Source organism: Cicer arietinum, chromosome 3 (genome assembly GCF_000331145.2).
Source record: "Cicer arietinum cultivar CDC Frontier isolate Library 1 chromosome 3, Cicar.CDCFrontier_v2.0, whole genome shotgun sequence".
In the NCBI taxonomy this organism is placed as follows: domain Eukaryota; kingdom Viridiplantae; phylum Streptophyta; class Magnoliopsida; order Fabales; family Fabaceae; genus Cicer; species Cicer arietinum.
Window position 1 is genome coordinate 71,400,388 of NC_021162.2, and position 19,003 is coordinate 71,419,390.

Here is a 19,003-nt window from a genome sequence, read left to right on the forward strand (position 1 = left end):
TTGGATAAAGAGATCAATCTACATCAAGATCTTTATTCAAATATTTTCGATGACAACGTTGAAACAATGTATAACTCATTAAAAATTTCTAGTTTGGATGCTCAAAAAAAAGATAAGTGGATGACTATACCAGAGTTTGGTTACGTGATAGCGACAAGATATAGTGTCGTTTTAGTGTCATTGTCTCATTATTTGAATATGAAATTATTTCTGCTAAATAAATCACCATTGAATGATTTTTCTCTTAATTATTTAATAGCAACTGGATTTGTCAATGAAAGTCATTGGATACAGATAACATCTATGATTCATAGTATTGTTTAATAGTAAGTTAATGTTCAATATTATCTCATTCGTATAAACTAATGTTTAATATTTTCTTGGTAAAATAAAATTGAAGTCTGATTGTCATTTGTCACCCACCTCACAGAAATTGAGAGACTTTTGTAGTGATTGTGTGAAAATATGAAAAATAGCTTATGCAGAACATCTTAAGCATTGAGAACATATAGATCCAACATTTATTAGACCATCTTGTATTTCATTAAATGAAGATTAGTATATATGTGTGAAGTTTTCAAACAATTGTATTTCTTTTTTGGTATCGAGTTAGAGTTGAAATTTTAATCATTTACTTATATCATAGAATTTAAGTATTGATGTTTGAAAATTCATATTAAAATAAAAATTCATGATACAAAATATTGATAATACAAAATATATTTATCATACACAACACAACCCACTAATAGTCTCTTGAGAAAATGCGAAATAACTCACTTAATATTTCATGAACTTCACCAATTAGATTTACTATGTGTATGCCCCTACATAAAAGCTTAGATGTTATACGGTCTCGTGTTGAAGATGAACCAACACGAGTGCAAAGGATGATGGAACATGTGGATCAACATGTGCAACAATAGGTGGACTGGCAGGTGGAGCATCAGGGATGATTAGATGATGTGAAACATTTACGTACCAGACATAATAGTCTGCAATGACCTCGCCAAGAAACATCGTTGGAGGACATAGACTCTGAAAGTTCGTTATACATGCTCTCATGGTATTTTGCCACTTTATCGCCTATAACACCTCTAGCGATAGTATGAATAACTTCTCGGTTCGCACCTGGTTCTAGACACAGTAAAATTAAGTTAAAATATTAATTATTATATCAATAATTTTATATAAAAAATTGAAAAATTACAAAAATTTCAAAACCTGTAAAGTTTTAAAATTGAGTTTCGAACATTTTGAAAGTTTTTCATATTTGAAATGTTTGAAAGTTTTTCATATTTTAAAATTTTCATATTGTTCAAGTTTCGAAATTTCTTGATTTTTTCTATTTCAAGCATTTCAGATTGTTCGAAAGTTTCGAACATTTTAAATTGTTTAAAAGTTTCGAAATTCATATAAATTTTTCATTTCGAAAAATTTAGATTATTTAAAAGATTCAAAAATCCTTAAAATCTCATATTTTAAAAGTCTGTGATCCTTCCAAAATTTAAAAATATTTAAATTTAATTTTTTAAAAGTTGTGTCAGAAGTTTAAAAAGTTCGAATAAAATTTACTTGTTGATTTGAGAAGATTCTAGAGTGTTAAGATTTATCTAAAATTTCATAAGTGAGTGAAAAAGTGAGTTAAATTTTTATCAAATTTTTATATATAATTAAAAAAGTAAAATTATATTTTTATATGTGTTTGGGTGACATGTAGATGTAGAAGTGGGGTGGTAAATTAGAATCCTTGAAGAGTTTTGTATATTTCATATAATCCACAAAGCCAGTCAATCACCTCCACCACTTCCGCCGCGAGATTCCTCCTCCTTTTCTCCTTCGTCATTTAAATTTTAGGGTTTCTCTTTCCTTCATGACGACCGCAAAAGGTCGAAGACGAACGAGATCCGATGACTCCGCATCAGAGTCGGACTCCAACCACCGCCGGAGAACTAGTCGCGGGTCACGGCGGGATTCAGATAATTCCAGTGACGAAGATGATAGGAGTGGAAGAAAGAAAAAGTGTTCGAGGAAAATCACTGAAGAGGAAATTACACAGTACATGGCTAAGAAGGCTCAGAGAAAGGTTTCAATTTGTTTTTAATTTTGAATTTTATCTATGATTTGATTTCATATGTTGAATTTTATGCTCATTCTTCTTTGTTTTTTTTTTGTCAGGCTATGAAAGTAGCAAAAAAATTAAAGACTAATACGGTATCGGGTTATTCCAATGACTCTAATCCATTTGGTGATTCTAATCTCAATGAAAAGTACGTTTCTCCTTTAATTTTTTCCCTTTGCCATTGTTACTTTTATTGTTTGGGTGATTGAATTAAACTTATGTTAGATTCCTTATTATATAATTGTACTTAAATATTGCAGTACTGGTCGCCCATTAGAGAACATATACGAATTATAAACCTAAAAAAATGTTATTGGTAGGTTTGTTTGGCGCAAGAAGATTGAGCGTGATGTTACTCAAGGTGTATCTATTGATTCCTTTTCAGTTAAGGCTGAGAAGAAAAGGCAAAAAGATAGGATGGTATGCATTTCATTCTCAGAAATTTACTTTTGTGTGTGTACATTTCTTGGTATTGGTATCTGGTTAGGTTACGTTTGGATGAAGGATTTTAGAGGGGGAAGGGAGGACTTATATTTATTTTCTATATTTATACCAAAATATAGACTTAGTTCTCTAAAACTCTCACTTCAAACATACTCTTAGCTTTCTGAATGTAAATGTTTCAAATTGAATATTTTTGTTGCTTACTACTCAGCTTCCTATTATTGTTGCTTTGACCAGTGTACACAATAGGCTATTTTCATCCCTCATTGAACCTTTTCACTTTCTGAAAATGCTGATTCTATTTTAGCGTGAACTGCCATTTTCTTCAATATCCATCTTTATTCTGGATGAAATCTGGTTTGTTGAGTTTCGTTAAAACTTAACTAAGGAATTTATGATAGTTCAGCAATTCACTAGCCTTATTTAGTAAACTCGTGCTTGAGGTAAGGCTTTGCACGTTTCTTCTTTGTTTTCACAATTTGATTGGTTCTGTGTTTTTTTACTAATGGTCAAACAACTAAATGTTCTTGTTGCTTACTATTACTATATTCACAATTACAATACAGGCAGAAATTGAAAAGGTGAAGAAGAGGAGAGAGGAAAGGGCACTTGAGAAAGCACGGCATGAAGAAGAAATGGCAAGTTTTTTTCTCATTGTTTGTTTTTTAATACTTAATAGGTATTATGAGGATATTATTTATGTGGCGTTAACTATGATTAGCCTAAGCTTGTATTGTTCTACTAGTGGTAGTGTGTTACTATGTTCTATACCTGACATATTAGTTAAACCAGAGTCTCAGACTGGTGTCTAGTATTGCAGTTATTCAGTCTTGTATTGATGAAACAAAATTCAGTCTTATTAGTTAAATATATTCTGTTATTTCCTTTACGAAATCCCTAAACTTCAACTGTTATCAATTTATCATTTTAATATGTTGGTAGAAAATCTTTTATTTAGCCACCGTAAAAGTTTGTGGTTCTATTCTAATGTGGCATACCAATTATATCAAGGTTACACATCAGCTCTTGTATTTGGGGAAAAATTTAAGGCTGCATATCAGTTATTTTCTTTAACCAGTGATGCTATAAACTCAACTTCACTCTGGATTTTGAGGCTCAAATGTGGTGGCAATATTTATAAGAGTCAAGTCAAGGCTTGGCATAAGTGTTAGATTAGTGATGTCACAAACTATGTTATCTTATTGGCATTTGACAAACTCTTTCTTCCAGGCATTATTAGCTAGAGAACGAGCTCGAGCTGAGTTCCAGGACTGGGAAAAGAAGGAAGAGGAGGTACTGTGCTTTGAGTTCCCTTACATTTGTTCTTGTTTAGTAGTAGTATTGCCTTTTTGTTGACATAGACTATTTAATCTGCAGTTCCATTTTGATCAAAGCAAAGTTAGGTCAGAGATTAGACTGCGTGAAGGGCGTGCCAGGCCAATTGATGTCTTAACCAAGCACCTCAATGGCTCTGATGATTTGGATATAGAAATAAATGAACCATACATGGTCTTCAAGGTTAATATCCAGCTTTCTATTCCTTTTCATTCTGTTGTCTTATTCCTTTAACTGTTTTAACGTCACGTAGTATGATTACAAATATACAACTGAATGTTAATATTATTGAACAAGTTAAATAATGATTTGATGCAGGGTTTGACTGTTAAAGAAATGAGTGAACTTCGCGATGATATAAAAATGCATCTGGATCTTGACAGGGCAACGCCAACCCATGTGGAATATTGGGAGGTATCACTCGGTTTGCATTGTTAGTTTTATGGTTTTTAGTCCTGCACAGGTTATGTAACTTATAAGTTTTACTGTATCTGACACAACACATCGAAGATAATTTCAACATAAAAATTTGAGTTAGATTGGAGACCAAAAGAACAATGACTTTCACGATCTCTTCCCTTTCCTTTTTATGTAACTCATGTGGCCATTATGGTTGTCCCCTTCTTCAAAGCTGAAGACTTATTGTTGTACAACTTCACGTAGGCTCTCCTTGTGGTGTGCGATTGGGAGCTTGCTGAAGCTCGGAAAAAGGATGCAATTGATCGAGCTAGGGTGCGTGGAGAAGAACCTCCTGCTGAGCTGCTTGCTGAACAAAGGGGTCTGCATTCCAGTGTTGAGCCAGATGTGAAGGATCTTTTACATGGAAAGACACGCATAGAGTTGGAAGCCTTACAGGCTCACATTGAATCAGAGATGCGTACTGGTACAGCAAAGGTGGTTGAGTACTGGGAGGCGATTTTAAAACACCTCCACATATACAAGGCCAAGGTATTCTACGTCACAGTATTTTCCGATCATTCTTTTAGGTGCCTTTAAACATTTGTTCTAATACATTACTAACATGCTTCAAATATAGGCTTGCTTAAAGGAAATCCATGCTAAAATGTTACGTAAGCACTTGCAACGTCTTGAGCAACCATTGGAGGATGAAGACAAACTGGAGAGTGCTCATGTCACGATACCTGAGGAATCATATACTGAGGATGATGCTAAAGGTATGTGCTTTTTGTTGTGGTTTAGTTGTTCATGATTTTTTGTATTGGCTCTATCTATCTCTTCATCCATGTTGAAATTTGCTTGGTATTTCTCTATTGTGGTAGTCCGCTCTGCAGATGAATCATTTTCACCCGAGCCCATTAGAGAGAATCAAGAAGCTGAAGATGAGGCTGGATCATTTTCACCACAACTGTTGCATGATGATGAAAATGAGGAAGCTATTGATCCTGAAGAGGACAGAGCTATACTGGTAATCTTTTTAAGCATGGTTATTAATGGTGATCCCATACCTATATTATGAATATATAGATTTTAATTTCACTATGTCGGTACATATAGGAGCGGAAGCGTATGGCTGTATTAGAAGAGCAGCAAAGACGAATTCAGGAAGCAATGGCATCAAAGCCAGCTCCATCTGAAGATCATTTTGAGATGAAAGCCATAAAAGCTATGGGAGCTATGGAAGATGGAGATGCAATGTTTGGATCTGGTGCCGAAGTGAGCCTAGATTCTCAGGTATTGTTTGTGGACCATATATGTAATTTATCACTCTTTGCGGAATAGAATCATCAAATCATCCAGATTCTTAGAACTGGATCAGTATAATAGAGGAACTTTGTGTGCCAACAGTTCAAATATCCTTTTGTCATATCCTTCAGCTACTTCTTTCCACCATAAAAGTTGGCACTAGAGACAGAGAATACACTATCAATTATGTATTTTGATATTTTAAGGAGAAATAAAATATCTAAATTCTCCTGATTGTTTTCAATTTTAAGTTGTTGACCCTACTGTTAAATGTTGGAGCAGGTTTATTGGTGGCATGACAAGTACAGACCAAGGAAGCCAAAGTACTTCAACCGTGTTCACACTGGATATGAGTGGAACAAATATAACCAGACTCACTATGATCATGACAACCCACCTCCAAAGATTGTTCAAGGATACAAGTTTAATATTTTCTATCCAGATCTTGTAGACAAGATAAAAGCTCCAAACTACACTATTGAGAAAGATGGCAGCAATGGGGAGACTTGTATCATAAGATTCCATGCAGGGCCACCATATGAAGATATAGTAAGTCTATTATTCTTGATCACTTGACAATGTGTAACTTTTAATCGGTTTACTTATTTCCTTATATAAGGGTTGGAGTGTTAAGGAAATCGGGAGTTCAATTCCTTCTACTAATGCGCTATCTATTAACAGTTTCCGTAAAAATACTTATTTCCTTGTGTCTTCCATGACAGGCTTTCCGCATTGTAAATAAAGAATGGGAATATTCTCACAAGAAAGGTTTTAAGTGCACATTCGAACGTGGAATTCTGCATGTATACTTCAATTTCAAACGCCACCGCTACCGTAGATAGTTTCATATCAGGCAATGGCTCACTTTCTGTTGAGCTTCTCCTTCTGGTTTGAGGGAGGTTGTAAGTTGCTGCCATATTTTATTGTAAAGAGGTGCTAGCACCAGAGATAGAGATGTTCTGGAAATCAACTGCTTGGAAATGAGACCTGGGATAAATTCTTTAGTATGGAGCAGTAGTGTTGTACTCCCCATGATTAAGATTTGATCTGACTTTTGCTAAAAATATTTTAATGTAATCACATAGTTTTATGTATTCGGTACGGTCCTCCAAGAACATACATAAGAATCTCGAGATAGAGATAGGGATGGGTGAGAGATATCAATGAGTGCTGCAGTATCAGTTTTGTCAACTGCTCATACCTTGATTTTTAAGTTTTCACTTAAGTCGGTTAAAAAAAACCAACATGCCTGTTATGGTGATGATGTGCCTGTTACGAAGTAAAAAAAAGAAAAAAGATGATGTGACTGTTAGTCTGTTATCATTTTATGTGGAAAGTTCAACTAAACTTTTAACCAAAAGAAATTAATTTTTTATTGGTTTAAAATACTTTTTATTGGATTTTTGGTCTCATATTTCACATTTTACAGAATTTTTTTTGTCCTTTAATTTTGATGAATTGATGATCTCATTTATGACGTGGTGCTTAGATGTTAGCAGTGACTTGGAAAAATAGAAATTGACCTTAAATCTCCAAATTTCATCTTCTCTCTTGTCTTTCTCCAATTTTTAGATTAGAATCTCATCTAAAATCTGATTTATATTTCGACATCGACGGAGCTTGTAATTGCAAAATCAATGTAGGAAATGGCACTCACAATCCCAAATGGCCGTGAAAATTTCATGATTGTGATCTTTCTAGGTTTGACACATTTCTTAATCGATTCACGCTTTGGTTGATTATTTATAACTAAAAAATTTCATCATCTATCCAATCATAAATGTTATATTGCTAAACAGGACTGAAATAATTTGGTTTGATTTATGGCTACAACATTACTATATCTTAAACGGTGATATTGCATATATGATTTAGTAGGTGATGATTAGTGAATGTTTCACGTGATTGGGGTTTATACGAGGAACAACTTGAGAATTAAACAAATTTTGAAAATCAAAAGGTTATGGATAAGATTTAATGCATCTGAGAATCTTGTTAGCTTAGATTGACATTGAGAGATGTATGAATTTTTGGTTGAGACTCAGACATGGAGAAAAATGAGGGAGAAGATGAAATTTGGAGATGTAGGTTGATTTTTTTGTTTGTACATATTTAGTATTCTTAATATAATAAATAATATTTTATTATTAAAAAAGATTTTTACAAATTATTAATAATGAATGTGTTGATGTGGACTGTGTTTTTTTTTCAAAATACTAAGACATCTTATCACCACTTCATAAATTAGATACCATCTATCAAAATTAGAACGAAATTAAAATATTCTATAAAATATGAAATATGAGAACAAAAGTCTAAATTTTAAAATGGATAAAATATGAGAATAAAAGTAATTTAAACATCTTTTATTTGAAACAAAAATATCAAATTAATCTAAAATATGAGTTTTGTAATTAGAACGATATCTTTCTTTATAAATTATATTTAAGATTTTTATCTCTCTACTCAATGTTGATTTGGGTTTTTTTCAATATTAAATGAATTTGAAACTTTGCTCAAATTTAGCATCCATGACTAAACACAATCATTATCATTGGAGGAACTCAAACCCACAAGCACAAGCTATTGTGATTTTATTTGTTTTTTGCATTGTCAAGAACACCTTTCTATTCCTGTTGAACCCAAAATTAGTGCTTCTATTTCTTGTTTGAGGATGAGAATAAAAATGGAGGAGCAAATAAAAAACCCTCAGAAAAATGTTCCCCTCTTCTTCATATGTCTCAACAGAAGAAACAAATAATCTATTAGGGCTAAGCTAAGCAAAATCAGTTGACTTGGTCGAACTCAAATCATTTGAATAAATCAATTTGATAAGTAGGCGGGTTTTATAACGGATCACATGTCATACAAGTTCACAAATGTAGATATATATAATGTCAGAGTAGTCAGGTGCGGATTAACTGAATTAACTGAATCTGATCGCTTCACTTAAAACTCGAAATATAAAAGTTCAAATTTTTTAGGATGAGTTTCTTAGTCTCATTTAGTAATCACACCACCAATATGATATAAATAGACTATTTGATAAAAAAGACTTATTTAAATATTGACAAAAATATTAAAATCCCAATAAGTTTTTTCTTAAAAAATAAAATTTAAAAATAAAATGTACAAAAAACTAAAAAAAGTAAACATTCCAATATAAACTCATCACCCGTAGAACAAACTCATGCATGATCTGCACCAGTCGAAACCCATTTAAACCAATGCAAAAATTGATTGAAATTGAACCCGTAAATTGCATACTCAATTTTCGTTGATTTGACAAACTTGGACTCAAATCCGCCCATATTCGAGCGATGTTCATCCCTAAAATCTTCAAGAAATACGATAAAGTGATCCAATCGGAGAATATCATGCCTATTTATGTATGAAATAGACTCCACAATGATTGTGAATACCATGAATTCATCCACTGAAGATTTTTAAATATACGATTGTTTGATCTAATTCTATTTTAGTTGCATAAAGTTTGGTTGTTGTTGTGGATTCGAAGAAATTCCCAATTTCGGATTTGAAGAACCCTACTCAAAAAGCTTTCATCAATATTATTCATGCATAAAGTCACGCACTGCAATTCTTTTCACGTACAGTGACTTGATGCATAAATTTAGATACATGAATTCAATTTGTTTAATTAGTGAATTATTGGCTTCAACAATGGAGCGTTAATTTAATAATTTTAGTTCAGCAGTAACCTAATCAATAATCTTTAGACACTTCAAAGAAAAAAAAAATTAAAGAATTTTGTTAACTGTTCTTAAAATACCTGTCAAAAAATAAATTTTAAAACTTTTTAGAAGTTGAATAAACTACCCGGAAAGTTTAAAGGAATTATGCAAAGCATTATAAGGAGTTAATGACATAGCTTTTGACTCATCCCACTCTTTTAAAGTTAGATATATATCTTTGCCTTAAAAAGTTTTCCACCGGTAATCAAGTTTTCCACCATAAAACCAATTCAGTATACATGGTGAAAACTTTGTCAAAAAATAAATATAAGTGGTGAAAAAAACATGCTGAAAAAATGGAAAACTGAACAAATCATTGAAAATTATTTTATTACTTCTTTCTATGATAAATATAAGATAAATTTATATCAGTAAAAATTGGTATATTTCAGTTAAATTTTAAATACAATATATCGATATTATATTTAAAATTTGATAAAATATTATATTATTAGATTTCTTAAAAACCGATACAATCCAACTCAAACCGATGATATATTTGTGTAATTTAAAAACTGATTTCATTTGTGAAATTTCATTTATAAAACTATCATATTACTAAATTCAAACCGAATATATATTCATTTGTGCAATTTTATTTATAAAACTATCATATCACTTATTCATTGTCGCACTATTCAAATTTTAATTTCATTAATTATTTTGAGCTAAGTTGCAAAAAGTTTTAATCCAATAGTTTCCACATAAGGGTTTTCTTGTCTTCTGTACTAGAAAGTCAAAAGCAATTAGCAAGTAGTAGTATACTCGGGATTTATTTGTTTTGAAAATATATGTAGAGGATATAAGTAATGGATTATTGATGAGTATCATCAACTTTGCAGGCCCTATTAGGAAAAGAAAAATTGCTTATAATCCTTCATGGATTAGACTAATCATGACCATTAGGTGATGCTTTCCTAGTAGAACAAAATGAAATTTTTATTTTAAAAAGTTTGAGTGAAAACACTTGCATAAGTTGCTAAAGGAAGACCACTTTGGAGGACAAGACAAACCATTCCAAATATCTCAATACTTGCATATACTTTGGAATAATAGTTCATACTTTCTAAAGATGGCATATGATTCTAATGTTTTTTTTTTTAATCTAATCTAATTTTGGAATCACTTTAGTTCCTTTTCTTAGTGGACTACTCAGTATCTTTCAAAATACTCGATTGCACATTGTTTACAATTACATATATATCAATACAACTTTAAGTTTTTCATAGTACATAATTACGAAAAAAAACATTTTGAAACATAAACTTGACAACAAAAATATACAATAATTTGAATGTTAACGACATTTAAATATATGAATTACATTCAATGAATATAACAATGTGTCACAATTCATTAACCATAAACAAAACATAATTAACCACAGTTAGTAAACGCCAATAACTGTGATTTTCAGAGTCCTAATATACATGATATTCATTATAACCATCTAAGTTCTATTCAAATTTACATGATTTTTTAGATTTTCAAATATATGATGTAACCTTGTTATATCAATTAACCATCTACATCTACTAAGTGTAATGACCATATATTTGAAATGCATTAATATTCAAATTGTTTAATTTTATTTTCTCATTTTAGTTTATGGCAAAATAACACAACTCATTAATTAAATACTAGGCTCACTATTACACAATACACTTGCTATCAAACAGAAACCACATTCTGCATACTTCACTCTTGATCTTCAATCCTAATTATGCTTAGGAGGCGTTCGACAATATCCCTCATACAAGGCCTGTCAACTTTCTTCTCCCTAAGACAATCATGTGCAAGCTCCCAAAAAAGTCTTATGCTTGTGATCAATTTACCACTTGATGGTTCCAAAGATAGAAGAAGAAGCCTTTGATCAACCACTTGCATGATTGCACCATTGCTTGCATATTGACTCACATGAATTACCAAGTTGACATCATCTTGATCACGAGAGAAGTCTATCGCTTTCTGTGAAGTCAAAAGCTCTAGCAGCACAACTCCATAGCTATAAACATCACTTTTATCAGTTAACTGATAGTTACGATAATATTCTGGATCTAAGTACCCTAGTGTCCCCTGAGCACACGTAGACACGTGACTAAGTCCCGGGTTAGCCAATCTCGAGAGTCCAAAATCTGAAACTTTCACGTCAAATTCACCGTCTAATAGTATATTTGTTGATTTAACATCTCTATGGTAAATTGGGGTGTGTGCAGAAAAATGTAAATAAGCCAATGCTTCAGCTGTTTGATAAGCAATTTTGAGCCTTTTTTTCCAATCCAAAAAATTGGGATACCTACCATGAATATGGTCATAGAGGGTGCCATTTGAGATATACTCATAAATCATCAAAGGCTGATCAGATTCCACACAGCAGCCCAAGAGTCTGACTAGGTTCTTGTGATTGACTTGAGAAAGTATTGAAACCTCATTAAGCACTTGTTGTGTGCTTTTAAGGTTACCAACTCTAGCTTTCTTGACAGCTACCAACGTTCCATCTTGTAGTTCACCTTTGTAAACTTCACCAAAGCCACCACTTCCTAGGATCCTGTCTTGTGAGAAACTGTTTGTTGCTTTCTTCAACTCTTTCAGCTGAAACATCCTGTAAGGTTTCTCACCAGTGTTTGATTTGAGAACAATTTCTCTTTCCTTGGCCTGATTCTCCCTATTGTTATAGTGTTTGAATTTGAAGGACTTTGTGATGATGACAAGAACCACAGCCAATGAGAAAAAAGCAATAACCCCTATTGAGACAACCAAGCTGGTTTTCCATTTGGATTTTCTCTTGTACCTTACACAGGTTGCTGCAAAAGGATCCCAATGAAATCCTTTATTACAAAAACAGCGAAAGACTGCATATCTACCAGAAGGGGAACACTTAGAGTCTCTAGAGCAATCCCTTTGTGTCCTACAGACAGGTTCAGGTGGAAGAGACCATTGAATCTCTAAGCCTTCCTCCCACTGATTAGGAGGTTTGTCTTGGTCCAAATGAAGGATGCTTCTGAATGCTCTGCAACCGGAATCGTGAAGACGAATCTTGTAAGCCGAAGGCATACCACCAGCAACAAAGGTGCAACAAGGGTGAAGACCGCTGGCACACTCAAGTGCTCGCTTTGTGTCAACGTGACCTGAATTTTCCAAGTAACGATGACAAGTACTAGAAGAAGTGCAGTTAAGAGGAGAAACCAAGAGGCGAGGGGAACAGTTGAAGAGGAACACTGTGTTAGATGAAGTTATTTTGAAAGGAAGGGACTGATTTAACCAAATACCGTTGCTTACCGGCATGTCTTGTGTGACACATGAACCAGGTAACCAAGGTGGTGGCTGCACCACGATACGCTGGATTGAAGACATGATTCTGAGTACAACATAGGAACTGCCATTGAGAGTGTCAAAGTAAAGCTTTTGAGAATGGGGATCGCAACGAAGCCTATAGTAGGAATCGCCACAGTTGGGGTCTGTGCTCAAAGGATATGGAACATTCATAAAGCCACAGTTTGGACAAGTCTTTTGTGAACAAGTATAATGACCAAGGAAAAGGCAAATAAGAAAGACATATCTAAAATGGAAATTATGTCTCTTGTTTGACTCAACAGTCATTTTGCATGGACAATTAGGAGAAGAAAACTCTTATGCATTATATGAAGGCAATCAAAGGAATAAAAAGGCTACGCATAGCTATTGCAATGGAATAAAGTATGTAAAATACAAGTTAAAGTGGCTCCTAGAATCTAGAAAATGGAGTACCATAAAAATATAAAGATCTATGGGACCAATCGATACCAGATGGATGGTCATAGATACAGATTTTGTAAATATACTCTCTTTTATAAGGTGCAAAGAGAAAACGCTTTGGAACTTGCTCAGCTTTGCAGAGTTTTTCTTCCTTTGATTTTAGTCAAGCAAGACGTACATAAATATCATATCATAGTGGACAAATTAGTGATTAAAATATACAAAATGCGAGAAGGCTAGACCATATTTGCAAAGGGATCTAATAAAGACATTTGATTTGAAATCTAAGATTATGATAAACAAAACTTGCACTTGCTTAAGAATCTGATATCACACACTTCCTGTCAATATCATTTTTCTGATACTCCATTTGATAGTTGACATATATAAAAGTAGTATTTAAATACTCAAACAAGCACGTGTTTAGTATTGAATGGAGTGTCTATGGTATATTAGATATTTTCCTAATCAAGCATGATCATAAATATGATTTGACATGATTCAAAGGTTGGAAAAAAAGACTACATACGCATCTAGCTATATTGATAGTCAAGATTTTGAATGGCATATTTGTAACATAAGACAAGCGAAACCTGGTCACAGAATCTGTTCTCAATTTCAAACATAGAATCTAGTCTTTTAAGGATTGTTCCAGCTCAGGTTGACTAGCTTGTGTAAAATCCATGATGCTGCAATTATTTCAAAACTCTTAATGTGTGTTTGGAAAAATGCAAAATCACGTTTCAGAATATGTCCACTAATACTCTCCAAAGAGTAGCTTCTCTAAATCACGGCCAAAATGCTTGGGAACAAGATAAATTGACTACAAATCTCATTCCAAACATATGCTTAGTGTGTGTTTGGTTATACGGTAACAACATTGATTGTGAATGAATTGATTATGTGGCTTAAAGTGAATTGAAGCTGAAGCGATTGTGTTTGAATATATTTATGTAAAAGTCAATTGAGTGATTGTGTTTGAATATATTCATGTAAAAGTCAATTGATAGATGCTAAAAATCAATTATAGAGCCAAAAGCTCCAAATTCAAACTTCATAATAGAATAATTTCTGGAGGGCAAAATTAATTCTACTTAGAACAATTAAACCTCAACTCAAAGTCAAGTATTTACATCTAGAATCAATTTTCAATTTTGCCTCCTCCAAACTCAATTCTACACTTAGTAGTTAATCACCTATTCAATTGAAAATGAAAAAGAAGATCAGTAGTTTAGGGTTCAAAAAAAAAATTTAAAAAGACATATTAATCGTAAAATAAAACATTCTAAATAAGTAAAATAAAATGATGAAACAAACAACGAAAACCTAAGTGAAAATAAAATGCATCCATTAATGATAAAAAATTGTAGGAATAAGGAAAAATCAAAATGCAGAAAGAAAAACACAGAAATTCAATTCGAAGGACGAAGAAATCGATAGGAAAAAAAACCTCAAAAAATTTGGACCATTTCTCGATTTGTGCGTGTCATCCTTGCGCAGGGGCCATGCTAATCTTCTCTGTATCGTTCCAATTTTATCGGATGTCCCCGAAGGGACAGTAGTAGATGTTCTGCGATAGTATATAAACAGTGAAATTTATGATATGTAAACAATGTGGGACTTAAACAGTGATAAACTAGAGGGTCTACTGGACTTGTATGGTAACCATCTTTTGTATTTATACTCTCGGTCCATATAAATTAAATTCAAAAAATAAATGCATGGAAGGTTTTAAGTATTAACATTAAGAATTAAGAGTTATAAAATTTTATATGATTATTTTGAAAAAAAAAACTCAATTATTTGATCGATAATAAATGATAAATTGTATATAAAATAAGTTAAATTAAATATAAAATTAAAATGCTATAAAAACACATGGTATTCTTTCGTGTGTGTGTATATATTCGAAACACATAAACTTGTAAATAAAGTAATTTAAATGAAATGTAAAATTGAAATAAAAAGTCACACTAAAATGGTGTATTCTCTTTTATAGACATGGATAGATAATATGTGTAGTGTAATATGATGGATTTCTCCCTTCAAAAAATTGAAGAGATTTCCACCAAAGGAAATCAATTCCTAGATAAAAGTTAATATATCTTATTATCATCTAACTTCGGTTATAAAATTTATCGGTTGAAATTTCTACTATTTATTTCTAGTAAGTCTTTGAGAGATAGTTGAATGCTAAGGATTTTCACTCAACTTTCAATTAAAAATGTTATAGAAAGAATTTGATTTCTCATCTAATTTGTATGTAGTATAACATCACTAATTTTAAGTGGTGAAGTCCAATAAATTTCTATTGTGAATTCAATATGTTTTTTAAAAAAATTGACAACATGGATAAAAACCAAAAAAGTTTTTTTGAAAACCAAAAACTTAAATATTATAAAGAATAATAACAATTAGTTTAAACACATGATTACATCTCAAGTTGTAATGAGATTTTTTTTCAAAATGGTCATCACTTACCTCTACCACAGGTCCACAACCAAGTAATTGACAACTTGTGCACAAGAAGAGCAGTGACAATAAGTTAACTCAATACTGTTTTTCTAACACTAAGCCACTTTGGAAAATTAATGTAGATTCCACGATTATTTTGAGAATAAATCTTCGTAAAGTTATGAGACCAGACAAATTAATTTTACTTAGTGCTTATAGATTTACAATAAAGTTGACAAAATTATAATAAACCATTTTAATTTTGTAAAACTATAGAGTAATTTTACCAATTATAATATAAAATATCTAGTAAAAAAGAGTATTAGAATAAGTGTCAGTTGTCCATATATCTCAAATGTCAAAAAAATAAAATAAATTGATCAATTCTCAAAAGTTAAATAGAAATAAAAGATTACATGCAACTCTTTTCGTCACCAAGTATGACATGTGTCTAAATTGAATAATCCTTATTCGTCTGAATATTAACTAATGCTTAATAATATTAGGCTTCCAGGAAGACTTGTCATGTATATTAACCAGGAGTAATTCCAATCCATAATCAACTACTCGATACAATAAACAAAACGAGAACAATAAATAAATGTCGTGGAAATGAAAATCACTCACAATAATAACCTCTCAAACATACTATAGGGTGGTTGGTCCCTTATTTGCAGTGTTGGGACACCAAACATGTAGCATTGCTTGTAATTGGCTAGCTCTGGTATACTAATAAATTAATCATTACACGATCACAACTCAATTACCACGTAATTATGCCTTTATTATCACAAATTAATTAATATCAAAATAATAAGATTATTATTTATTTAAGGCATAATAATAACAATAATAAATATTGTAAGTAGGCGTCATCGTCATCATTTTGAATTGGAGACTCTCTTCTTGTTGATAAAATCCTTGACTTGCGAAATCAACTGAGAAGACTCGGGCAAATCAGGGAAAACATAAAAAGCATGAATCATGTTTGGATATTCGATTATCTGAACTTCTTTCCCATTTTTTCTCAACCAATCGTAATACCTCTTTTGCCAATCATTTAACGGGTCAAACCCGCCCACAAAAATAAGAGTATCTGGAAAATCCAAACCCGACAAATCCTCTGAATTCGGCCCGCTAACATTAGCAGCTCCATGATCCCGATCTGATCCCTCCGGCAAAAACACCTTCCACATCCAATCAGTCCTCGCCATCGACACTAGAGGCGATCCTTCAAGTCGAACCTCCGACTCTGTCCGCTCCTCCCCTCCAAAAAACGGTTGGATCGAAATCAGCCCGACTACCTGGATGTTTTGGAGCCCCGCTTTACATACCCGAACCGCAACGTGGTGTGCTAAATTTGCACCGGCGCTGTCTCCGGCGAGGAAACATTTTGACACGTCAGCATTTTCCGGTAAAACGGTTTTGTTCTCGTCAAGGAATTTTAATACCTCTTCACCATCGTCGTATTGCGACGGGTAACGATGCTCCGGTGTGAGACGATAGTTGACGGAGACAACGACAACGGACATTTTCCGGCAGAATCTCCGACAAACGGCGTCATATGAGGCTGAAGCTGGAGAAAGATACGTAAAACCGCCGCCGTGGAAGAAAATGACGACGGGAAGGGATGCAGTTTTATCGTCAGCGTCGCCTCCGTCGACAGTTACGGCGTCGGTGGGAGTGAAGAGACGGAACCAGATGTTACGTTCGGGATCAACGGTTACGTCTTTTGTGAAAACGCCGTTAACGGGAGTAATGTTTGCTGAGCATTTGCGATCGAGGAATTTGAGGAAACCGCGATTAACGGTGCCGTTAGAACGACGTGAAGCGTCCGATAGAGCGGAAAGGAACGAAATCGCAACGCGGGTTTTCCAAGGAAGAGGGATTTTGGGTTTGTTAGTTGGTGGTGATGACGACATTGTCGTTTTGAGGTTCCGTGATTCAACGAAGTATGTGATGAAATGTGAAGAAAGCTTAGAAGGATAAATAATCAATCATGAGATGGGTGCTTTTATCGTTTATTCGTCCTTTTTTGGTAGTAGATGAGAAAATATGTAAAAGTAGTTAGAAATTGGGAGGACATAAATGAACGCACGACGTGCCGTGCAATGGAGTTTCAATTTTTAGTCAAAAGTTTCTGGTTCTCTGCCAAAGGAAAATGGGTCATTAAAAAAGACGTAATGTACTCCTAATTACTATACTTTCTATGTTATTCGGTATGTCCTGAATAAATTTGAGTTTTTATTTACGACATTTTACTACAATTCACTCGCCCTATTTGAATTGTTTGATTAACATTGTATGGTTTAAATTTTATGTTTGAATTTCAATTATTTTTAATTTAAAATTTAGGACATCTTATTTTAGTTAAACAATTTAAATGTATATGATGTATTGCAGTTTATAGTCAATCTAGGTTTGACTTAATTTTGAAAAGAAAAATTATTGAACAATTTAGGATATTTTAAAAAAATTAGAAAGTTATTCATACTTATAAATCAATCTTCAATGCTATGGGATGGTCTCAACGTTGTCTAGAAAGATCAAAATTCTTTAATTTTTTTTTAATATATTATTTTAAAAACTGACGTTTGATATTAAATTATTAATCAAGTAGAGTTTATTTGTATCTCAATCTACTAAAAACATTTGAGTAACATTAATTATCAATTTTACCATCGGATGTGGTCTAAATCATCATTGGATGAGTTTAAGACGAATTTGTTGCACCTGACTCTACTCGTAATAGAATATATGTTTGTGGATGTTTATGACTCTACTCGTAATAGAATATATGTTTGTAGATGTTTATTTATTTTAGAAAGTTATTTATGTGTCATCATCTTTGGATTTAAAATCGGTATTTCAAAAATAGTATACTTTTTATTTTTAAGATACTACTACCATTGTTTTAAAGTTTTTTAAACATACAAGGAAATTAATAAACATTGTTATTTTTTAGAGGTTTTTTTTAGTACTTTTGATTACTTATATTCTCATTTCACATATTTTTTATCTGTAGAAAATAGTTAGAGTAGTATTTTTGTTAAAACAATAATTAACGTTTTTGATAAAATAATTAATATTATTTTAAACTTTAAAATATTATATTTTATGTCAAAAAGTTATTTTATTTCTTTCGTTTCATAATTTCTTAATTTGTATGAATGATTTAATATGACAATAATTATAGAACCAATGGATTTATTATTAAAAAATCATATTGCGAAGTAATTAAAATTCAATTAAATGACTATGTTTTTTTACTAATATATTTCTCAATAAGTATGGATAGAGGATTGAACCAGTAATTGAGTATTACGAAATATTAAATTAGTTTTTTTTTTTTAAATTAAAAAAATATCACTCATTTTGTTTCTTTTATTAAAATAATTTTAGTAAATATCTATAAATATTAATAAATTAATTTTATACACTGATAGTATAATTTTTT

General features: G+C 32.2%; 3 protein-coding genes and 1 non-coding gene across 15 annotated transcripts; 1 reads left to right on the plus strand and 3 right to left on the minus strand.

Moving 5' to 3' along the window:
• Positions 1 to 1,709: 1,709 nt before the first annotated feature.
• LOC101488395 (splicing factor Cactin) lies at positions 1,710 to 6,796 on the plus strand. The gene is made up of 13 exons (XM_004494052.4): positions 1,710 to 2,086; positions 2,179 to 2,270; positions 2,443 to 2,542; positions 3,133 to 3,204; positions 3,797 to 3,859; positions 3,944 to 4,084; positions 4,220 to 4,315; positions 4,565 to 4,849; positions 4,938 to 5,076; positions 5,182 to 5,327; positions 5,417 to 5,593; positions 5,888 to 6,154; positions 6,328 to 6,796. The coding sequence occupies exons 1-13, from the start codon at positions 1,874 to 1,876 to the stop codon at positions 6,445 to 6,447; spliced, it is 1,911 nt and encodes a 636-aa protein (XP_004494109.1). The 5' UTR covers positions 1,710 to 1,873; the 3' UTR covers positions 6,448 to 6,796.
• A 4,106-nt stretch (positions 6,797 to 10,902) lies between these two features.
• LOC101488722 (wall-associated receptor kinase-like 20) lies at positions 10,903 to 14,741 on the minus strand. Of its 12 annotated transcripts, none has more exons than XM_073366556.1 (4): positions 14,543 to 14,741; positions 13,686 to 13,781; positions 12,637 to 12,733; positions 10,903 to 12,514 (listed from the first exon to the last, which is right to left on the minus strand). In XM_073366556.1, exons 3-4 carry the CDS (start codon positions 12,726 to 12,728, stop codon positions 11,056 to 11,058), a joined length of 1,551 nt encoding a protein of 516 aa, XP_073222657.1. In that variant the 5' UTR covers positions 12,729 to 12,733; positions 13,686 to 13,781; positions 14,543 to 14,741; the 3' UTR covers positions 10,903 to 11,055. The 12 variants fall into 12 exon arrangements, with proteins under 12 accessions (XP_073222657.1, XP_027188498.1, XP_004494114.1 ...); XM_027332697.2 differs by having other exon boundaries at positions 12,637 to 12,815; XM_004494057.4 differs by lacking the exon at positions 13,686 to 13,781.
• On the minus strand, positions 14,547 to 14,649 carry LOC113785908 (U6 spliceosomal RNA). Its single transcript, XR_003472089.1, has one exon. It is a non-coding gene; the product is annotated as a U6 spliceosomal RNA (small nuclear RNA).
• Positions 14,742 to 16,148: 1,407 nt separating the features above from the next.
• Positions 16,149 to 17,739, minus strand: LOC101489923 (probable carboxylesterase 18). The gene has a single exon (XM_004494058.4). The coding sequence runs from the start codon at positions 17,466 to 17,468 to the stop codon at positions 16,428 to 16,430; it is 1,041 nt and encodes a 346-aa protein (XP_004494115.1). The 5' UTR covers positions 17,469 to 17,739; the 3' UTR covers positions 16,149 to 16,427.
• Between the last annotated feature and the right edge of the window lie 1,264 nt (positions 17,740 to 19,003).

Coding starts and splice junctions, on each gene's coding strand:
- LOC101488395 (XM_004494052.4), top strand. CDS start 1,874: ATGACGACCGCAAAAGGTCGAAGACGAACGAGATCCGATGACTCCGCA. Junction 4,850..4,937: donor TCCACATATACAAGGCCAAG/GTATTCTACGTC, acceptor CTTCAAATATAG/GCTTGCTTAAAGGAAATCCA. Junction 5,077..5,181: donor TACTGAGGATGATGCTAAAG/GTATGTGCTTTT, acceptor CTATTGTGGTAG/TCCGCTCTGCAGATGAATCA.
- LOC101488722 (XM_004494054.4), bottom strand. CDS start 12,957: ATGACTGTTGAGTCAAACAAGAGACATAATTTCCATTTTAGATATGTC.
- LOC101489923 (XM_004494058.4), bottom strand. CDS start 17,468: ATGTCGTCATCACCACCAACTAACAAACCCAAAATCCCTCTTCCTTGG.